We start from the raw sequence: 14,779 nt of genomic DNA on the forward strand, positions 1-14,779 counted from the left end.
GACATGTGAGGTCTCAGAGAAATTCACTAAAATATAATGTCCACTACAGAGACAAAAACTCCATAGCTGGGTCTCAGGAGGATATAGATTTGTAAGACCTCATGCACATGTAGTGGCTTATGAAGCATCCTCAGAGCAGCAGTGGAGTTGACAGGTCCATATGGACCCTGCACGGCTTCTCCTGGCTCACTAATCAGGCTCCAGAGGGGAATAATTTTTCAGAAGATTGTACAAATGCGAAATAAATGACAAACCGGAATAACAAACTGTGATATGGTCATTCATACTAAGCAAGTCCAAATTTAGTTGGAGAAACAGATGGAGGTTAAATTTAGAAGAAATGTTTACAGTTATTAATAGTGTATGCTAAGACAAGATTCACTATTTTTATTGCTCATAGTTAATTATAATAAGGTTTTAGCTTGCATTTGCATAATTTGTCCTACAGGCATGAATGATAACTCAAATTGTGCTGCATATCAAGGAGAGGTGTGCTGTTACCTTTCAAAGTGATTAGACTTGATCATGCTTGGTGGATGATAAAATGTGTGTATCTGTATTAAAGGGGTCATATGATGTTGCTAAAAAGAACATTATTTTGTGTGTTCTATTTTAAATGGCCTGGCTGGGCAGATGGGCTCAGTTAAAGACAGCAAAAGTCTTAGCTGACACATTTGGCACCATAAACACAAGCTGGCACAGGGCTCATCAATCAGCACACATGTGGTTGGTGACAGGAAATGTGAACCTCTCTATATACAGGCTGTGTTGTAAGCACTGACACCCGGGTAGTGCCTCATACAGGGAGGTGCCTGCGTAAGTCTGGGTCTCTAAGAGAGGTCTCCCCCGGAACATGTCATCATCCCGCTCTCCCCATGGGCCGTGGGGTGACTGGGACATGCTTTAATTTCTATTAATATGGTGTTATCCAGTCTGAGAGAAGATTTTACACTGCTTGCTGGAAATCTTTGGAGTTATTTACTGCTCTCATTTCTGGGAATTGAGTGTTTAAATAATCTTGATTTGTGATTTAGTGGGCCATTGATTTAATTGCAATGTCATCTCCTATTTGAGTCAAATGCATAGTTTTTCTTTTTGCACTGAATATTGCATTTATTTAGTATTGTGCATTTTTAATAGTGCAAGCCATCGCAGATTTGTATAGATTCATACAGTATGACTTATCTATATCTATATATATATCTAATATATGTATATACTAGGATATTCATATTTTATTTTTTTGAAGCTAGTATAAAAGGCTAAGTAGTTACTCAGTCATGATGTTTTTTTCTTGTTTGTTTCTCAGGGTGGAGAATGCCTGTGCAAAGCTGGTGGAAGCAGCTCATATGCTGAGGACAGACCCCTACTCTGTCCCGGCCCGTGATTACCTCATCGATGGCTCGCGGGGCATCTTGTCAGGCACTTCCGACCTGCTTCTGACCTTTGATGAGGCAGAGGTATGAATGGGAATGGGGGTTATCTTGATGATGAAGTCAAGGATAGGGTTGCAAAGGGGTGGAAAATTTCCTGAAACTTTCCAAAAATCCCTGGAATATTCCAAAAAAAATCCTGGAAAGTTTCCAAAATTTTTGGAATATTTCCGAAATTTACTGGAAATGTTCCACCTTTTTGCAACCCTAGTCAAGGATGATGATTAATGTTTTAATAAAAATAATTGAGATTAATGATTTGTTTTGTTCATGTCACTCACAGTGTAGCCTATGCCTAATACACATTCAAAAGAAACTCAGTATTCAGCGAGGATGCACTGAATTGGCCAAAAGTGACAGTAAAGATATTTAAATGTATATGTTACAAAAGATTGCTGTTTCAAATAAAAGCTATTCCATTGTTTCTATTCATCTAAGAATCACGAAAAAATGTATTATGGTCTCATCCAAAATATTAATCACCACAACTGTTTTCAACATTAATAATAATAAAAAAATGTTTATTGAGCAGCAAATCAGCATATTAGAATGATGCCTGAAGAGTCATGTGACACTGAAAATTGAAGTAATGGCTGCTGAAAATTCAGCTTTGCATTGCAGAAAAAATTATTTTATTAAAATAGAAAACAGTTATTTTAAATTGTAAAAATATTTCACAAACTGACTATTTTTACTGTATTTTTGATCAAATAAATGCAGCCTTGTTGAGCATAAGGGATTTCTTTGAAAAAACATACTGTCCCCAAACCTTTGAATAGTATTGTACACCTGCAGAAGTCATTTACTGACATTAAACTCGGAATCATACAATAAAACATATTATGTTCTTGGCTTTGTGAACAAATAGATCACAGTGATAGAAAGACATAATGTTTTAAATAAATATTAAAAGTGAAGTGTTTTAAATATTAGTCTTTGGTATTCCTCTTTTTACTCTCGACCATTTCATGGCATTTTTATATTCACTTTAAAATTTAGTGCTGTTTGGATGGCAATGTGTGATTGTAAAGTGCACAGTAATCTTTTTTTATTTCAAATTTGGCAATTTTTCAGATACTTTGCTTTTAATGTGAAACTGGCAGTCGACAGTGACACAATATATTCTCCTCCAAAGCCCTGCTTTGTGAAACTGACAAACCTAACATTTTTTTTTAGTGTACATTGATGATATTAGATATCACACCTTCTTCTCTGGGAAATGTCATATTAAATTTTGAAAGAGGGTTTTGACTGAAAGCAAGATTGTTACCTTAACCAAGCAATTTCCTTGTGAAGAGTGATTTATGTACTGTTGATTATTTGACAGTTGGATGTGAATATTGCATGTGGGCTTTCTTTTTGAACCTCATTAGACACTTGAAAGATCCTGTGTAAAATACTCATATAGTCTGAAATTTAATAAAACAAATTGGATTTGTAAAATATTTCTGTCTTTCTGCTGAATAATAATCAGTTTCTTTGAATTCTTTGGATCTTTACAAAAAAAGCTTTTCTTCTGGCCTAACGATATTAAACACATGGTGCCTTATCATGCATTGTAACTTGTGGTTTTAATGTGCCGTGCTCCACATATTCTGTGAGCACATGATCTGAGTGAGCCACCTTGCACACAGTGTGTCTTCTATTAGCGGGAGTTACTTTTGAAGTTTCTGCTTCTGCGGGTCACAAGATTTCTCATCACAAGACCAGATATGAACCCAGCAACACAGTGTAAATGGGCTTGTAAAATATGTATTAAAAACCAAAAATGCTCCTTTTAACGAGTGAGAACATATGCAGATTTAGTGCCAATGACTGCTATACTATTATGCAATAATAATAAAAAACCCTATTCTATCATGTATAATAAAAAGAAAAATTTCCAAGAGAGCACAGATTGTGTGGTGTGTATGTTCATCTACCGGCAAGATATTAGATAATCGGTTTGTGCTGAATGCTAACTCCGAGCTCTATTAAAGGGGTCATATGACGTTGCTAAAAAGAACATTATTTTGTGTATTTGGTGTAATGAAATGTTTATGTGGTTTAAGGTTCAAAAAACACATTATTTTCCACATACTGTACATTATTGTTTCTCCTTTATGCCCCGCCTTTCTGAAATGCGTCGATTTTACAAAGCTCATCGGTCTGAAAAGCAAGGTGTGCTACCATACTGTGATGCCATGTCCCGGCACTATGAGACAAAACCAATAAAACCCATCATAAACGAGGTATTTGTTGCATCCAGTGGGGACATAATTACGGATTATAATGACTTATATGAAATCGCATCATATGACCCCTTTAATAGTGCTGCTATCATCTTTCTCACGGAGCTGTGTTGTTCACAGGGCACTGAGTAAGCATGATGTTATGGTACTATATCTTGAGGGTCTGTCTGTTTGTGGCAGAGACCTGCAGAATAAAACATTAGTCCACTGGGATCCCTGTAGCCCAAATGGTAGAGCATGGCACTAGCAATGTAAAGGTTTCATTCCCTGGAAATACTGATAAAATTCATATTTTTGTGTCTTTTTAAGGTGCGTAAAATTATCCGGGTGTGTAAAGGCATCCTGGAGTACCTGACCGTTGCAGAGGTTGTGGAAACCATGGAGGACTTGATCACTTATACTAAAAACCTCGGACCAGGTACATTTGATAAATGTTTTTATTTCTCTGTTACTTCCTTTTGAAGAGGTTTCATTTCTTTCTGATTTGAATTTAAAGTTGACACTGTTGACATCTGGCTCATGCAAGTGGACAGTTGGCAGAGACTTTTTGCATGAATGGAATCCGTTGTTATTATGGTTGAATTATTATTTTCAGATGCTTTTGTTACTTTTTTTGTTTTTTTAAAGATTACTCTCTTTGAATGATGGTATGACCATGAAAAACTGTTTATTTGTTATATATCTCCTCTTCAACTGTTTTTATTAGGTGGTATGTTGTTTTTGAAGGAAGAATTTCTATTTAAGTGAGGCATTTTCAGTTGCTAGTAGCCTTGATCAGGCTATTTTCCTCACTTAAATTAAAATTTCCTGATAATTTACTCACCCATATTTCATCCAAAATGTTTGTCTTTCTTTCTTCAGTCAAAAAGAAATTAAGGATTTGGAGGAAAACATTCCAGGATTTTTCTCCATATACTGGACTTCAATGGGGATCAGCGGGCTGAAGGTCCAAATTGCAGTTTCAATGCAGCTTCAAAGGGCTCCACACGATCCCAGCCGAGGAATAAGGGTCTTATCCAGTGAAACGATCTGTCATTTTCTAAAAAAAAAAAATTTATATACTTTTTAAGCACAAATGCTCATCTTACACTATAGCTCTGTGATGCGCGTCTACGACTTCACGCATTACGTAATCACGTTGAAAAATGACTGATCGTTTCGCTGGATAAGACCCTTATTCCTCGGCTGGGATCGTGTGGAGCCCTTTGAAGCTGCATTAAAACTGCAATTTGGACCTTCAGCCCGTTGATCCCCATTGAAGTCCACTATATGGAGAAAAATCCTGGAATGTTTTCCTCAAAAACCTTAATTTCTTTTGGAGTGAAGAAAGAAAGACAAACATATTGGATGATATGGGAGTGAGTAAATTATCAAGAAATTTAAATTCTGGAGTGAACTAATCCTATCAGCAGCACAACTGTCTTCAACACTGATTGATGATAATAATAAGAAATGGCTGCTGAAAATTCAGCTTTGCCATCACAGGAATGAATTACATTTTAAAATATAATAAAATGTAAAACAGTTATTTTAAGTTGTAATAATATTTCACAATATGATTGTGTTTTTTTAATCAAATAAATGCAGCCTAAGTGAGCATAAGAGACGTTTTTCAAAGACATTTAAAAATCTTACTGACCCCAAACATTTGAACACTGTATATTTTTAGATTTTGATACCGGATATACATGTATCGACTTGGATGTTTAATTGTTCATGCTTATTTTTACATAGATTACCCTTGTTGTCATCATGCTCACTTAAAGTTAATCTTTAAAAATCTAATATAATTACACTGTTAAATGTAATCTTTGGCAAATCACAAAATGAACATCTATTTTTGACCTCTACATCATCACTGTATTGATGTATGAATTTGTTAGGCATGACAAAAATGGCAAAGATGATTGACGAGAGGCAACAGGAGCTGACACACCAGGAGCACCGTGTGATGCTGGTAACCTCCATGAACACAGTGAAGGAACTGCTGCCTGTGCTTATATCAGGTGAGAGACAGCGAACTGCTGTGTGTGTGTGTGTGTGTGTGTGTGTGCGTGCCGTGTGTGGTCTTTGTGTGCCAGCTCGTTGATATGGCAACACTGATAATTGGAGCCATTTAACCGTCTTGCGGGGAGGGATAGATTTTTTCCTTCATCCAGTTGGCTTTCTGCTGTTGGCTCAGCAATAAATAGCCAGGTTGATGGCAGCTCATCTGCACACGCAGAAAGGCTTTTAATGTCGATGTTTGCAAATTTGTCTACTCATATGGTTATAATTAGTTGCTTGATTTTTGGACACATCAGATATAAACCACACTCTCATCTTTATCTGTACAACGGTTTTAGATAGCCCATGAAAGGGAGGACTAACAAAATTGTTTTTTGATACCCATAAGCCATTAAAATCTTTGTGACAACCAAGTGCACCAAGAGTCATGGTGTGGAGGAGGCCTTGAAGAACAGAAACTACACGTTTGAGAAGATGAGCGCTGAGATCAACGAGATAATCAGAGTGCTGCAACTCACTTCATGGGACGAGGATGCCTGGGCCAACAAAGTATGAGCTTTATTATGTACATACATACATACATAGACTCCTTTCTAAAACCCCACCTTAAACAGTTACACTAAGCTATGTTGGCTTCCCTGGGTTAGACAACTAATGTCCTGCAGTCCCTGGGCAAGTTACAAATAAATAATGTTGAACAATTACTGTTATTGTACTGTGTTTACAAAAGACGTGACAGTGGCAGTGGTGGAGAGAAGTCAAAATCTCATACATTTCGTCCATAGAGAAATTAACTTTTAGGGATAATGTGTCAATCTTCCGGTGTGATTTTTACATTTTAATAAAAAAACAAAAAAACAAAAGAAAATCTGTAAAGTCACTGATATTGTGAGATGGTCCTTACTGCAGAACACAAGATCCAGGGGGCGTGATTGGATTCAGATCCAACTCCTCCCACCTTACATACACCTAAACCTACCCATCTCCACCCCTAAACCTACCAATCTCCACCCCCTAGATGTGGATCCAACCACGCCCCCTGGATCTTGTGTTCTGCAGTGAGGGGCTACTGGATATTGTGGAAATAGTAATGGTGGCAAAATATCTCAGCGTTGATCACCTACTTCGAAAGCATTGCAAATGATGTAGCAGAGTCAGTCTCCCTAGTGGCAAACTATTTGTGTGTGTATATATATATATATATATATATATATATATCTGCTCTCGCTGCCCCGTGTTGGTTTTTTTGCTTTGTGTGTGTGTATGTGTTCATGCATTTGTCTGATGGTTGTCTGATTGTTGGTCTGTTGCGTTTCTATTGTACATCATAGCTTAATAGTACTTTTTACTAAATGTATTGTAATTGTTTTATTGTTATGTTAATATGTAATTTTACTCTCTTTTAGGGTGACTATTACCATCTGTCTAGGGACTGCAGGTGAAAAATAGCCTTCTGGCTAATTCTGGCATATTAACAGAAATGTTTATTAATATGCATTGTCCCTGTAATAAATAAATAAATAAATAAAATAAATATTTCACATAAAATACGTTTACAAATAGTCTAGAAGAGAAAATAATAGTTGAATTTATAAAAATGACCCCGTTAAAAAGTTTACATATACGCTTGATTCCTAATACTGTGTTGTTATCTGGATGACCCACAGCTGTTTTTCGTTTTGTTTTGTGATAGTTGTTCACGAGTCCCTTGTTTGTCCTGAACAGTTAAACTGCCCACTGTTCTTCAGAAAAATCCATCAGGTCCCACAAATTCTTTGGTTTCCAGCATATTTTGCATATTTGCACCCTTTCCAACAATGACTGTATGATTTTGAGATCCATCTTTTCACACTGAGGACAACTGATGGACTCATACGCAACTATTACAGAAGGTCAAACAGTTCACTGGCCCCAGAAGAAAAACTTGTTCATTAAAGATATATTTCAAGAGGAATGCAAATCCAAAAAGCAAGCTGTTGAGGCATGAAATATCTGATAATGCAGCTAAAGACTGTACGTCTGCCCTGTCAGATTTTGCCCTCTTTCTAGCAAATCTTCGATTGTCCTCATCTGGACATGTACCACCATGTCATAACGGATCGTGTTGTGATTCTGCATGTTCAGTCACATTCGTGCTGATGACTCACTGTGTTATGACACCTCTGATCCAATGCTCTGATGCTCAGTCATTCATGTGCACTTTCATTGCTTACTCGCGTGATTCATTCTAATGGGGGGTTATTGCTTAGCCACAGACTGCCTGGGCTTTTTTGTTTTAGTTTTTTGGCTTGTTTGCAAGCTAGTTTATGGCATTGTCCCTTGACTGTTCATGTGTGGTCTTGATTCAGTTTATCTTTCTTATCAATTATCCCAGCCATCTACTCTATGCTCCAGAAGGAAAAACGATGCATTAAGAGCCTGGGGTGTAAACTTTTGAATTGAATGAAGATGTGTACATTTTCCTTATTTTACCTAAATATAATTTTTTTTTTCATTTAGTACTGCCCTTCAGAAGCTACAGAAGATACTTACATGTTTCCCCGAAGACAAAATACGTTTAATAAATTTACCCTGATCTTCAAATCAAAAATCAAAAAGTTTTCGCCTCCAGGCTCTTAATGCATCGTTTTTATATGCATATAAAAAATTGACAGAAATAATACATGGCCGCTTCAAAAGTGGGCAGTCACTGCTGCGCTCTATTGAGACCCCTTGGTGTATCTTTGTTTTTCTCCCTGAATGAATGTGACATTCCCTTCCTGCTAATGTAATAATCTGTTCCATTTCCCAACACTGTTCACAGTCAGGCTCAGAATTCACTGACTATATGACATAAAAACACAGGCCTGATAACCAGCATAGGTGGAAAAATATCACCATATACTGTACACATGGCATCAGTGTTTAACAGTAAGATTAATGATCTGCGTTTCAATATTTCATGAAGCCTACTGAATCATTTGATCCCTCGCTGACTGATGACACCCTGCTTGCTGAGCATGCATATTAAATATTTCCATAAGAAATCACTCTACTCTGAAAATCAGTTTCCTAAGCTTTCATTTACTTTGCTGTCACCTCTGTTTTTCTGTTTGCCCTGGTATAACTCTGTAAAAATGCCTCTTTCTTTTTGCTCTTTCTTTTCTGTGTTCTTCCATTTTTTCCTTTCCTATAGAAGGTAAGCTCTCCTCTCTCCTGCTCTGTAATGCGACAAACTGCATGCCAGATCATTGTGTTGCTAACAGTATGTGTGTGTTAGTATATTCATTCTTGTTTTTTCCCGCATGATGTTTGATAGAAGCCTTTTTTTTCTCAGCCTGGCTTGCCATTTTTATATGCTGTATCCCTGTATACAGCAGAAACCCAGGACCAAAACAAAACAATAAATAGCAATTAGAGGGGTTGTTTTCAGATGTGTCGTAGAATGACACTGCGCCATCACTCACCCTCCATGTCCATATTTACTTCAGTCTCACTTCATCCCTCATTTAGACACTCCGTCTCACAGTTAATCACTAACATCTGTACACATTCCGTTAACCTGATTAACATGAATTTATGAGTGCTCAATGTCTCCTGATACACAGCTATTCCCACTTTTAAAGACCCAATGAAGTGGCTTGACGATTGCAGTTTGCTTTCGTGTTTACGTATTTCCTGTTAAAATAGGAAATTACAGTGGGATATATTGGACCTCTTTTTATTAAAATAGCCAATAGCCTATATTTGACCTTTTAGTTTAGCAATTACAAGTGGTTTATTCTTGAGCTGTGCAATTAATTGAAATACAGTTTTGATTTCGATTTCGGCCTCCAACGATTATGTAAATACATGTCATAGCAACCTTATTTACAGAAAATATATATTTGATATATATCGCTATCTTTAAATAAATCACTCATATAAAATTTTGGTCATGTGGCCCACTCATAATCGTGTTAAATAATCATGATTACAATATTGACCAAAATAATCGTCATTATGATTTTTGCCATAATAGAGCAGCCCTAGTTTAGTCACGAGGCACTGGCTATTGCTAGTTGGAGGAATGTGATTTTCATGTTAAAGTAACATTTTTGAGAGGATTTTAATGGTAACCAAAAATGTAACAAAAAAGTATGCACATCTAGCAGGCAAAGGCACTGCGCAGTGTGGGTGCTCAATTACAAAAAATAACAAACTAGGAAGAAAACAAGTTGGCACAGCATAGCTCCAAAAGTAGAAAAAATATTTATAGCAAGTTCTCACAAAAAGTTATGTTTCAAGCCATGTGGCTCTTCATCAGACAACGGCCCATTTTTATGGACCAAAAATGGATTTTAATGGACCAAATTTTTTTTATACGCCTCTGAGTGCAAGAAGAATAATCAATATTTTTGTTCATTCTCCCTGAAAAGAAATAATGTACATTTTAAATGTACTAATTTGCTTGTACTAAGAGTTAATCTGTTTTTTAGGAGTATAGCATATCAAAACTTTGATTTTGCTTGAGCCTAAATTTCCTTTGTAAGAAAATACATATCAGATATACAGAGAGCATTTGGTGATAAATGGTTAGCTAATCTACTAATCATTCTGACGCAGTACATTTTCAATCTTTTGAATGTAGCATACATTTAGCATTAGACCCACTTGCATTTGTCTTAAGGCAAAATTGAATTAAAACTCAATTCTGACTCTGGGCTCCCTTGTGCCTTATGACTGACAACATGAAAGATGGATTGACGTAGTTATTGCTCTTCAGCTCCCTCATACACACAGCACAAAGTCCATTTGCGGGAAATGAATTATGGAAGAAAAAGCCAATGCATAGATTCATTTATTGTTTCACTCAAAACTGTAATCAGAAAATTACTTTCACTTCTTTCCTAATTCAGTAATATAAACTTTTGCATTTATTTGAAATTCTCTATATAACAATTTCGAAGCTTTTGTCAGCCAATAACCTTAGTACAGTTGGCCCAATTCTTTCTTGACATTATTTACTCTGTTAGTTAAAGGGAGACAGATGTTGTCAGCCAGCTTAATAATGTTTCAGCTTTCCAGTGTCTTATTCTTGAAGAGTAAGTTCATCATTGTAACTCAGCAACAGTCTACTTCCATATTGTAATTCTCCACAGCTTGAGATATCCGTCATGAGATCAAGCACATAAGCAGAATGCATATTCAAGCAGAGATTGTTCAAACAGGCCGTCTGACTCCATCATGAAATATTGATCAGGTTTAGACGTCCTGGCCTATTTCTGAACTCTTTGCTTGTAATACCACAGCATGTGAAATACTAATGCAACATCAAATTCTAAAGCAAGAATTAGGTTCATTTTTATACATTTTACATGTAAATATATGTGACCCTGGACCACAAAACCAGTCTTAAGTTGCTGGGGTATATTTGTAGCAATAGCCAAAAATACACTGTACATGTCAAAATTATTGATTTTTCTTTTATGCCAAAAATCATTAGGATATTAAGTAAAGATCATGTTCCATTAAGATATTTTGTAATTTTCCTACTGTAAATATATTAAAACGTACTTTTTGATTAGTAATATGCATTGCTAAGAACTTTAAAGGCGATTTTCTCAATAAATGTTTTTTTTGCACCCTCAGATTCCAGCTTTTCAACTAGCTGTATCTCGGTCAAATATTGTCCTAACAAACCATACATCAATGGAAAGCTTATTTATTCAGCTTTCAGATGATGTATAAATCTCAATTTCGAAAAATTGACACTTAAGACTTTTCACTTAAGGTTTTGTGGTCCAGGGTCACATATGGGAAATATTAAGTGTTGTTATTAATAAACAATTAAATAAGTGATTAGATAATCATTGTATATATATAGTGCATTCATAAAGTATTCAGACCCCCTTGAGCTAAATTTCAAGTGTTGTTGCAAAGGGTCTTAGGGTCCGATCGTAACGAACCAAACACCAATGCAAAGCTTATTTATTCAGCTTTTAGATGATGCATAAATCTCAATTTCGAGAAATTGACCCTTATGACTGGTTTTGTGGTCCAGGGTCACATATAATGTTAATTTGTTCTATACACTAACGGTCAGTTTGGGGTTGTTTTTTTGTTTTTATAAGTAGTCTCTGTTAATGAAGGCTACATTTATTTTATCAAAAATACAGTAAATATTGTACAGTAATATTGTGAATTTTTATTTAAAAATACAGCATAAATTGTAATGCATTTCTGTGATGGCAAAGCTGAATTTTCAGCAGCCATTAATCCAGTCTTCAGTGTCACATGATCCTTCAGATATCATTCTAATATGCTGATTTGGTGCTCAAGAAACATTTCTTATCATTATCAGTGTTGAAAACTGTTGTGCTTGCTTAATGTTTGTGAGGAAACTGAGAAACATTTTTCAGGATTCTTTTATGAATAGAAAGTTCAGCAGCATTTATTTGAAATATAAATCGTCTGTAAAATTGTAAAAGTCTTTACAGTCACTTTTGGATCCTTCCTAAGTAAAAGTTAAAAGTAAAAAAGTAAAAAAAAAAAATTTTTCTGACTGACCCTAAACATTTGAAGTGTATATAAATGCAAATGCATTTACTACATTGAATGTTTTTTTCTGCAATAATATCTGAAGCAAAAAGAACTATAAAAACCCGAATGAAACCCAACCCTGAGCTGAATCTATCCAATAATGCACACAAATAGGAAATGACTCATCAACTTAGAAATAATGTGATCTGTCTTGCTAGATGCTGAACGGTTGGCTTGAAAGTAACAGTTACTGGATAGCAGGCAGGCAAAGCAGGCAGAGGAAATGGATTGGGTGCATAATTCGTTTTAGCTGAGAGAAGACTCATCGATTATACTTGTGCTTCAATTCTGCTTCAGGATAACCACAAACTATATTTAGGCTTTTTGATATGGATTTATAAAAGCTGGCTGAGATGAATCTAGCTGCATATTTTAGAGAAATGTTAACATACAGTATTTTACCGGTGAGATGGAGTGTAATAGACAGCATGCGCAGGTGTGAGGGGTTAATTTCCTGCCAGAAACTGCTGCTTCAGCTGCCAGAGTGTCTCCTGCTGGAAAGGCCACAAGCACAATTCTAAGTCTTTTTAAAGGTCCATTATTGTCTTGTCTTGCTGAATTAAAGACAGCAAAGCAAAACTAGATCTGTAGATTTTCAGATCAGTATCTTGAGTGGTGCTTGCCACAAAACTTGTGGCCAGGATGTGTGCTGCACCAAGTCAAAAGAATGTCTTAATGATATATTAGTAGTAAGACTGAGACCCTCAGGGGCCAGCGGGGCCCCACGTGGGGCCTCAAAACACCACCACATGTCAAAAGATATAAAGATGCAAATATGGCGGAAGTACACTGAAAACACCTTTAGTTTTATTAATATTTATTAATATTTTGAATCATTTTAATTTTTATATTTTTCATTTTTATTTTAAAGTTTTAGTAACTTTGCTGTGTGTTTTTGTCATTTTTAGTAGTTTATATGTCTGTATAGTTTCTATTAATTTTTTCTTTTAGTTTTTTGTTGTTGTTATTTTAGTACATCAAGTTAATGTGAAATTTAAAAAATGAGAAATGTTACCTTGGCAACTAGCCAAAATTACGTTTTTCTTTTTTTCTTTTTACGTTTTATTTCAAATAACATTAGGGTTATGGTTTTATTTTTTATTTTTATTTTTATTTTTTTAGTTCATAACGTAATGGTTATGGTTTTAGTTTTAGTTAACTATAATAACTTTGCAAGTAACACATTAAATTAAAATTCAAGAAGTAAAAGTTTTTTAACCTACTCCAGTAATCTTTGTTTTATTTAAAACTTTGTAAAATAATGCATTATGCATGTTTTCAATTGCTAAGGTGTTATGAATGGATGCTCAGGTGTTGTTAGGGTATTAAAGGGGTCATGTGATGCGATTTCAAGTTTTCCTTTCTCTTTGGAGTGTTACAAGCTCTTGGTGCATAAAGAAGATCTGTAAAGTTGCAAAGACTAAATTATGTTTTGTTATTAGTTCAAGTATTTGCTATTGACTTTTTTAAATGCGGAGTTTTGCGCAGCGCAGAGTAACGCGTCGTGTGTGTGTGTGTGTGTGATAGAGGACCTACAATAATGTACAGTATTTGAAAAATAATGTGTTTTTTGAACATTAAAGCATGTCAACATATTCTGTTACACCAAATACACAAAATAATGATCTTTAAAATAGCATCATATGACCCCTTTAATAATTGCCACCTAGCAAAAGTTATAAGTCTGATTGCTTAGAAAATTTATAGCACGCATCTCCTCAATAACCCTTAATATTTTGAGGCATCAATATTGAAGGCATGACCTTGATACTTGTCCTGAACCTAATTTCACACCCATGCCCTTCATTTGTCTTTCAGTGTTGTGTTCTTGATATGAATGCATTGCCTGTGCAGATGACTATTGCTTTAGACTGCAGTAGAGAGGAGCGCCATACGCACGGCTGAGTTACTGAACCAGACGGGTTCTTCTTCAAATGTGTGCGTGGTGCAATGGAGTGTGAAGTGGTGATTATATGGGCCGCTCTCGCACTTTGTGTGTGTGATTGAGAGAGGCAGAGGCTCCTCTTGCCCGTCAGAGCCCCCTCCCTTCAGCATCTACTCCTTCATATGAGCACATAAACTGCAACTGCAACAAAAAGCTGTAACCACTCAGTTCCATGCTATGACATCCTGCCCTGTGGGCCAATATGACAGACATTACTGACTAACACACTCTTTCTCTCTGAAGGACACAGAGGCCATGAGGAGAGCGCTAGCATTGATCGAGTCAAAGATGGGTCAGGCTAAAGGCTGGCTGAGGGACCCTAGCGGTCTACCAGGTAACATAACATCCATTAGCACACTGTGATTTTTCAGCTTTTTGTGCTAGAAACACTGTGACTTTCAGTCAAAACTTCTAAAGTAAAATAAGACCATTTATTGAAACTATGCTGTGGAAATTACAAATTGTTCTGCAACTTTCAGATTTGAGCACATGCACACGATCGCTAAAATGTATGCATTAATGACGTCTATTTGGACCTGTATCTCATTTCACATGCTAAGGGAGCATGTACAATGGAGTCATTTGATTATACAGTTCAGAGA

General features: G+C 35.9%; 1 protein-coding gene across 1 annotated transcript in view; it reads left to right on the top strand.

The window, feature by feature from the left end:
• LOC107743588 (vinculin-like) overlaps window positions 1-14,779 on the top strand; it is a 44,285-nt gene that overhangs the window by 17,296 nt on the left and 12,210 nt on the right. The window contains exons 3-7 of the mRNA XM_016556919.1: window positions 1,310-1,460; window positions 3,974-4,082; window positions 5,548-5,670; window positions 6,060-6,220; window positions 14,421-14,511. Of these exons, the coding sequence (XP_016412405.1) occupies window positions 1,310-1,460; window positions 3,974-4,082; window positions 5,548-5,670; window positions 6,060-6,220; window positions 14,421-14,511 (635 nt within the window). The remainder of the gene's footprint in view (window positions 1-1,309; window positions 1,461-3,973; window positions 4,083-5,547; window positions 5,671-6,059; window positions 6,221-14,420; window positions 14,512-14,779) is intronic.

Source organism: Sinocyclocheilus rhinocerous, unplaced genomic scaffold, assembly GCF_001515625.1.
Source record: "Sinocyclocheilus rhinocerous isolate Xijiao unplaced genomic scaffold, SAMN03320098_v1.1 scaffold677, whole genome shotgun sequence".
NCBI lineage: Eukaryota > Metazoa > Chordata > Actinopteri > Cypriniformes > Cyprinidae > Sinocyclocheilus > Sinocyclocheilus rhinocerous.